This window comes from Notamacropus eugenii, chromosome 1 (assembly GCF_028372415.1).
Source record: "Notamacropus eugenii isolate mMacEug1 chromosome 1, mMacEug1.pri_v2, whole genome shotgun sequence".
Lineage (NCBI taxonomy): Eukaryota > Metazoa > Chordata > Mammalia > Diprotodontia > Macropodidae > Notamacropus > Notamacropus eugenii.
In genome coordinates, this window is record NC_092872.1 from 123,014,629 (window position 1) to 123,022,626 (window position 7,998).

A 7,998-nucleotide genomic window follows, 5' to 3' on the forward strand; every position below is an offset into this window, starting at 1 on the left:
CTCCCGACCTGGGAGCTGTTACCGAGAGTAAAGGAGGGCTCTTTGTTAACTCTCCACTTACTGTTGCCACAGCCCCAGGGATCGCACTTAGCAGATGTGCTCCGGTTTTATAGCCTGTGACATTACTCTCCTCATCCCACTCCTATCAGTGGAGCAAGAGTACAGGGTCTGTCTACCTCAGAGCCTCCTCTCCTTGGCTTTGGGGGATAGGAGAGACAATGAAACGGAAAGGAGATGGGGAGGTGGGGAAGGGATGTAGAAGTCAAGGCAGCGATCCTGGGCTGCGCCACCTAATTGCTAGTTTGTTCCTGGTCTCAGCTTTTTTACTGGGGTAGGAAATCGGGACTCAATCAAAGGATTGTAGGTTTAGGTACCGACTTGGGGCGGACTGGAGCATTTACGTACAGGTTGGGGGTGGGCGGGGCCGGAGAGCCGAAGTCAATCAGATGCTAGGCGTTTTTAATTTGTGTTACTACCCTTTTCCCATCCTTCCCAACTACGAACAACCATGCCTATTCCCTTGCCCACTCACTTCCTCCTTGTTTCGAGCTCCTATACCAATAAGAAGAGAACTCTGAGTTCGGGGTAATGATTGTAGATGGTTTTAGTACCAGGTTGAATTTGTGTATTGAAATGCCTGGCATGGGCTTCCCTAAACTACCTTCGGGAAGAGGGGTATGTGCCAGGCTTTGTGCTCGGTGTTTCCTCCGCTTACACTTTTTTCTTCAGGTGAACCTGGCTGGTTACTCCCTATCCTAATGAATGATGCATCGTCTGACCCTCTTTTTTCTTTAGGGGATCATTCCGATTTCTGATCTCTGCTACCCCTCCTCACACCCATCTTTCTTTGCTTCCCAGCTTGCTCTGAAATGTGATGTAACAAGAGTAGGCAAAAATCTTTCCCTGTCTCCAACACTAAGTCCTTCCTCCTTGTCACAGACATGCTCACATTTACCCATACACACACATATAGGCATTCGATTCCCAGTCTGGAGGTGAACACTTGCATGTTCTACTCTGACCTGAAATCCAAAAGAAGGGCATTAGAAACCCACCAGGGAAAACTGGACAGAAACAAGTACCTCCCTTTTCAGCATGATGCAGAATCCGGGGGAAAAGCCAGTCCTGTCTCCTAGAAACGTGGAAATTAGCTGAGGGACTTTTGTTGTGGATTTTTCTGATGACAGTGGGACTTGTTTCCATCCGTTTTCTCCTGGGCAAGTCCTTTGGGAGACTGGAAAAGAAGCTCTGAGTATTGCCAAATAGTCCAGTAGGTTTGTGACAATGTGTTCGAGGCTGCTTGCATGAGAGAGAAAGAGACCTGGAGTATTGGCAAAAGAAAACTTTCCTTGGATTTCACCCACCCTGATGTGAGCTCTGACTGGAAGAAATTAAGCATTCTTCTCTCTTTGGTGAAGCAATTCATGAACTGAATGGGATAAAAGATGAGACCAGATGACATCAACCCTAGGACTGGACTGGTGGTAGCCTTGGTCAGTGTCTTCCTTGTTTTTGGCTTTATGTTCACTGTTTCTGGGATGAAAGGGGAGACCCTGGGGAACATCCCCCTCCTTGCCATAGGACCTGCCATTTGTTTGCCAGGGATAGCTGCCATTGCGTTGGCCCAAAAAACAGAGGGCTGTACAAAGTGGCCTGAGAATGAATTCCTGTGGTGCAGAAAACTCCCTTGCTTCAAAAAGTCAAAGGACAAGGAAATTATTGAATTGTTGAGGACCCCATCTGACCTGGAGTCAGGAAAGGGGAGCTCTGATGAACTGGTCCAAAAGATTCACCTCAGAAGTAATACTTCCCTAAAGGGACAGGTACCTGTGCCCAGTTCTGTCACTACTACCATTTCTACAGAAGAAGACGAATGCAAGAGTCTGGTCCAAAAGGAAGATCAGGAAGAGGCTTCCAGATACCTGAAAGGGTGTTGTCCTTCAGGTACCTTCTCAGCATCAGGGAGCACCACCAACTACAGTGTCTTGGAACCAAAGCTCTCCAGTTGCGACAGATCTGACTGCCCAGAACCTGAGGATAGTATTTTCTTTGTACCACAAGACAGTATCATCGTCTGTTCCTACAAGAGCAGTCCCTATGACAGATATTGTTGTTACATCAATTCAAGACAAATCAGTTGGGACCGTGAGACAATAATTTAAATTATGCACAAAAGCATATCTATGTTTATACAACCATGGCAAATTTCAGCTACTAAAGGAGAAGAAATTGCATTGCTTGAACTTGTCGAATTATTAGAAACTGGCCTGGTATGTTATGGATGTTCAGACCTCCTGTACCTGAAGCCCTGTGAATGAGCATGTTTAAGTGTTTGGGACTTATTTTAGTGAGAAATGACGAGGCTGACCTATATCAACGGACATATCTAGGGGAGATGAGGTGAGGAGGTGACTAAGGAAATAGGAATTTAGATTCCTTACCTATTTAAATGATGTTGAGTGTCTTACAAAACAGATCAGAAGTACTATGTGTAAGAACAGAAGCTAAGAACAAGACAAATCAGAAGCCAGCAGTGTATAAAAAGTAACAAATGATGTGTGAGAATATATGTTTTCAGTAAGAGAACTTCTTCATTTCTGAAGAATATTGTAAGACCAATTTTATGTTTGACTGTATTAGATAATTGGGTGGAGGTTAAATGGTTAAGAAGCTTTTTACATTTATTTTATTCCCCAATCAAGAAAATAGTTATACTCCTTCTTAGATGTTTCTTGAAAGTCCAAGGATTACTTTAAAAAGGTCAGTTATATTCCATTTCTATAGTCTTCTGGCAATCACCATTCAGGGAACTGCATGTGTTAGTTAAAATAAAATTTCCACTATTATGTGAAAAACTCACATTTTTAGAATGTTAGGTCAATTCTAAATCTGATCACTTGAGGGCTTTATCTAAAGTGTTTTCAACATGCAGTTATGTAACATATATAATTTTCAGATGAAGTAAAACATGACATGGATGAAAGAATTACAGGGTTTCAAATTAGTTTTTACCAAATCAAAATGAATATTTACAACTTTGTGCAAATACCATTGAAATTATGGGTAGAAGTTTCTTGGAAATTACTGTTCTCATATACCTCTTCCCATCCACAGACTATATGTATACACACAAACACATAAACACACAATAATTGCTGCAGCTATGAACAATGTGCTGGATTTGCACGAAACACAATGATAACTATCTTGAAGCCTGGTGCTTGCAAGCATGTTCACACAGAGCTAGACATTTCAATGTCACCAGGGTTAATGGAATAGAAAACTCTCTGATAAGCACAGATTTAATGATCTCTTAGCACTTCATAAAAATGTCAATTTTATTTGACCCAGATTTCATTGTTTTTGAGAAAACAAAAGACAAAACAACAAAAAAAAACCCCCAATCTGCTAGAGTGGAAACTTTAAAAATATTTCCCACTTCAGCTTTTCAGTGCCAATTGCAACCAGTAAGTAAGGGCAACCAACCAAAGTGAAAATGCATATATGTTTCATTGAAATCTGAGATCAATATGGAAAAATAGTGATGGTGATGGGTTTCATTCTGGGGCAAAGAGGATCCTACAAACTTCAGAGAATGATCATTAAAAAATTTCTCACAGATGTTTCTAGCCATTTACTCTAAAATACATGGGGGGACAGGAATATTAATTTGTGGGCTCTTTCTTTGGGGTACATTAGACCTAATGTCATAACCCTTGCATAAGGGATAAAAAGTTACTATCATTTAAATTAAATCACACCTGTCAAATTCATTTCAGATATATTTAATCTTTTTTTTCTGTGCATTAATGACTTGTCCTAGCTCTGTGACCTTGGATAAGTCACTTGACCTCTAAACCTCAGTTTGCAGTTTCCCATCTGCAAAATGAGAAGGTTAGATCAGATCTGAGGTTCCTTCAGTTTGTAAAGAGTCTATGATGCTGTCAAAAGATACTTTGTATACTTCAAGGAAGTGTTTTATAAATAAAATGCATGCCAAAGATAAAGAAATTTACATAAATAACTGAGATTGAGGTTGCTATTGTTAAAAATGATTTTGTACACATGTATGAAAGTAAATTTTTCATATTGCTGACTACAATTTTGTATTCAAAGCAGTGTTAGGGAGGAAACTTGTTTGGGGGAATAAGGTTTGGGAAGAACTATTTTATAAACAGATATATAGCCCAAGGTTATATAGTATGCAAAACATAAGCTAGATTCAAAAATAAATTTTCAGACAGAAAAAAACAGAAATCTTTTATTGACATTATTATACCCATTTTTCCTAGTGCTATGTTAATTAATACATGAGGATTCGGGGGACAATGAGTGGTATTGGTGGTGATGATGATGATGGTAGAGATAGCTATCATATCACTATGTTACTACCTTCCTGAAGATGAAAAACTGCTGGTTTAACTCCTGGGAAAAGTCTAATGTGATCAAACCCATGGTAGATGTTGAAAGCACTTAGAAGTGAGGGGCAAACTCCAAAGGTTTGCTGCTCTTTCAATGTCAGTTGTTGATTGCATCTAACAAGAAAGCTCCCTTAATACTACACATAGCAGGACTGCAACTACCAGCTTGTTTCATATATTATCTCCCTCCCTTATCACATCATTGCCTTTTCTACCACAAAATTTCCAGGTTACAAACTTGGGCTTGACTTGAATTACTATTTCAATAATTTTAAGTCATATCACATCATCAGATTTCAGAACCCTTAACTTTCTTGTGACCCTTCCTCCTTAACATTATGATATGAAAGTTTTGAGTTAAAACAGTAACTTAGTTCTAAATTATAGAGACATACTTTTTTCTCACAATAATATAAAATTGAGTATATGTGATATTTTTCTTGAGGTTCTAGACTAAATATCCCTTGTCACACTATGAACCAATACAACTCGCTGCACAAAATTAGCAGTTTCAGGAGCTAAAGTCTGATATGACTTGTACTTTCTTCAGTATATATTTCCCTAATGCTCAAAACTGCAACCAAAAAAAGGCAGAAAAAAGCATGAAGTCCTTAAATAAAACTTAAGCCCTAATTCCAACCTACAATTTAAATAACATAAAGGATATTGAAACATTAGCATTTTCCAGCTAGTTTTGGAGAAATAGCATTGGAGAACAAGTAAAAGTATAATAGCTACTTTGCAATTTTTTCAGTAATAATATTTTAATTTGATCTTTGAATAGATTTTTAAAATTGCACTGTTATATTTTTTTCTTTCTGTGTCTTCCTACTTTCTATTACATATTTGTAGAAATTCCTCAAATCAAACTGTTCTTTGTTTCAGAGTTGCCCGGCAGCCAAGATTTCAAAGCTATCGCAAATTTGGACAATTGTTTCAATCTGTTTTGTATTACAGTCTTCATTTTGAGGATTTTTAAAAATTTTCTTATTTTGTGATCACCACCCATGATTTCATTGATATAAGAAAGTTTCTGGTGAAGAAATTATCTTTATTAGTATAGATGAATCAGCAACTGTTATTCAATGCCTGGCTTTAGACAGTTGCTGAGAAGTTAAATTATTTGTCCATGACTACAATCAGTATGTGCTGGAGGCAGGATTTGAAGCCAGATCAATGTGAGTCCAAGGCCTCTATCCTCCTTGGAAATGCTGTCAAATTAAAATAGAAACTGGGGTCCCTTAAAATGTATGTAAGGATACCTTCAGGACACCTATTAATGTAGAAAACCAAATACTATCACTACATGCTATTGTGTTCTTATTTATTTTATCAAATATTTTCCAATTACATTTTAATCTGGTTCAGGCTGTACTCTACTGCACATAGCATGTTTGACACTGCTATTCTACCATCTAAGGCTCCCTCTCTCTTTCTCCGCCCCTCCATTCTGTAAAATCCAACATATTTTTCTCCTTAAAACTTACTTATATAATTGAATCTTTATGTATTTGTTGCATTATTTTCATATAAATTAGAAGATAGACATGATCTCTACACATGCAAATGAGAAAATCCAGGAATAATTCAAGCCAAAACTTAAAACGCAAAAAAAATATTGTTTTGACTAAAACTGCGAAGTTGTTTGCTAATGTGGTTCAAATTCATCTTGCTCCTCCCTCCTCTACTTTTCCAAGTAGATGTATACGCAGTAGGAACCAATTTTCCATCTTTTCCATAGCCAATATTTTAAATATTGAGATGGGAAGCACATTAGTTTCAGAACCAAGAACATTGCTTTGCCCAATAAGTCAATACTCACACATTTTGTCTTTATGTAGTAGGTTGGGTGCTACCTTTGTTTTTCTGGTATGATCAATTTTTTTTTTTCCTGCAGAGAAAAATGGTGGAAATAATTCAGGCAATAACAATTATTTTGGAATTGTTATAACAGCAATTTTCTAAATTACCTCACTTAAATGCACTACGTATGCAACTGATATGTATATATGGTTGCTTGCCTATATCCTACTTACATAAAATAATATGTTGGGGTTGCAAAAGTTAGCAAAAAAGTGGAAATTCATTTTCTAGAGTAGGTTTTAATCTCTGCTTTACCCTACCTTGCATCTCTGCTCGTCATTGCTATGTGATTTTAATGTCACAACTTTTCTGAGCACAAGTGGTTTCTTTTGTATCTGCTGATCTAGAGATGGAAGGGACCTAAAGACTATTTAGTCCAATCTCATCATTGTCCAGATGAAGAAACTATGGTGCAGAGATGTTACATAAACTTGCCTAAGGTTGCCCAGGTAAATAAAAGGGTCAATATTTGATCCCAGGCTTCCAAACCAGCTACCTTCTCATTGGACCATGTAACTTTTAATTTAGAGTTCTTTTAACTCTAAATCAAGAATTCAGGGATCCTAATTTTGACTCCACTTTTCACACAGGCTAGTAAGGTGACAACTTCAATGTTCTTTGACTTCCTAAAATGGACAACTGCATGAAAATTCCTTTCCTAAGTAAAGACCTGACTTTCAGTCAGTTCCACATCTCAATGTATACCTGACAAAAGAAAATCAAATCAGCCCCTTGAGAGGATGGTCTCTCTCTGCCTTATATCTTCTTGTATCCCCCAGCACCTGGTCCAAGATTTTGTATACAGGAGATGCTCAGTAAATGTTATTTGATGCTGCTGCACAAATACCATCACAGACATACATGTATGTGGAAAGCAACAGACCTATTGCTTATGTCTGAACCTTGTTATAAGGTAACTAAGGTTTTCTTCAGTCTGTTAAATCTTGAACCCACTATGTCATATCAAATGTCTTAAATATGGTGCATGTGTGTTCAGGGTCTTTCATTGATTATGTGCATTGGTAGAAGATTAACTAATTAGAAATATAGAAATAAATATAATATATAATAGAAATATATAATATAATACAAATATAGAAATATATTAGAAATATAACCTGCTATTTGAAAATGATATTAAAATTAATATGATATTAAAACTAAAAAACTATGATATTAATACTAAATAATATTTCATAATTAATCACTTCTTTATTTTTTATAGCAATTTTATAGCACAATGAACTGTTTTTGTATGTTTTGTCAAATGATTTTGTATTTCTGTCAAATACGCAATTTGAAGTAGGGCTGCATTTATTTTTTTTTAATTTGCTTTTAAAATTTGCATGCCTGCTGTCCAGTGGCAGTCTTCCAGTGTCAGTGTGTAGCAGACACAGAAAGCAGTAAAGGGAACAAAGAAATTACTTTCAGCAGAAAGTGTGTAGGTTTAATATTGCCTTTTATAGAGATGTTTAGAATCTCAGCCAGTCTACAAAAAGCCTTTTTAATGTAGCTAAAATAGTAGTATTACTGCTCCTGGTATTAAAGCAAAACAATTAATACTGCAGTTTAGCTACATAGTGAATTAAATACATTTTTAAGGACTCACTGGAGAACCTAACTCCCATTTATAAGACTATTTCAGTAATAATTGCATCTTATAGCATGAGGGGAGAAAGAGGCTCAACCTTGTTCTGTCCCTGTTCCTATTGCT

At 37.0% G+C, this 7,998-nt stretch overlaps 1 protein-coding gene across 1 annotated transcript; it reads left to right on the forward strand.

Moving 5' to 3' along the window:
* The first annotated feature begins 957 nt into the window (after positions 1-957).
* TMEM215 (transmembrane protein 215) lies at positions 958-3,773 on the forward strand. The gene has a single exon (XM_072638524.1). The coding sequence runs from the start codon at positions 1,446-1,448 to the stop codon at positions 2,160-2,162; it is 717 nt and encodes a 238-aa protein (XP_072494625.1). The 5' UTR covers positions 958-1,445; the 3' UTR covers positions 2,163-3,773.
* The last annotated feature ends 4,225 nt before the right edge of the window (positions 3,774-7,998 follow it).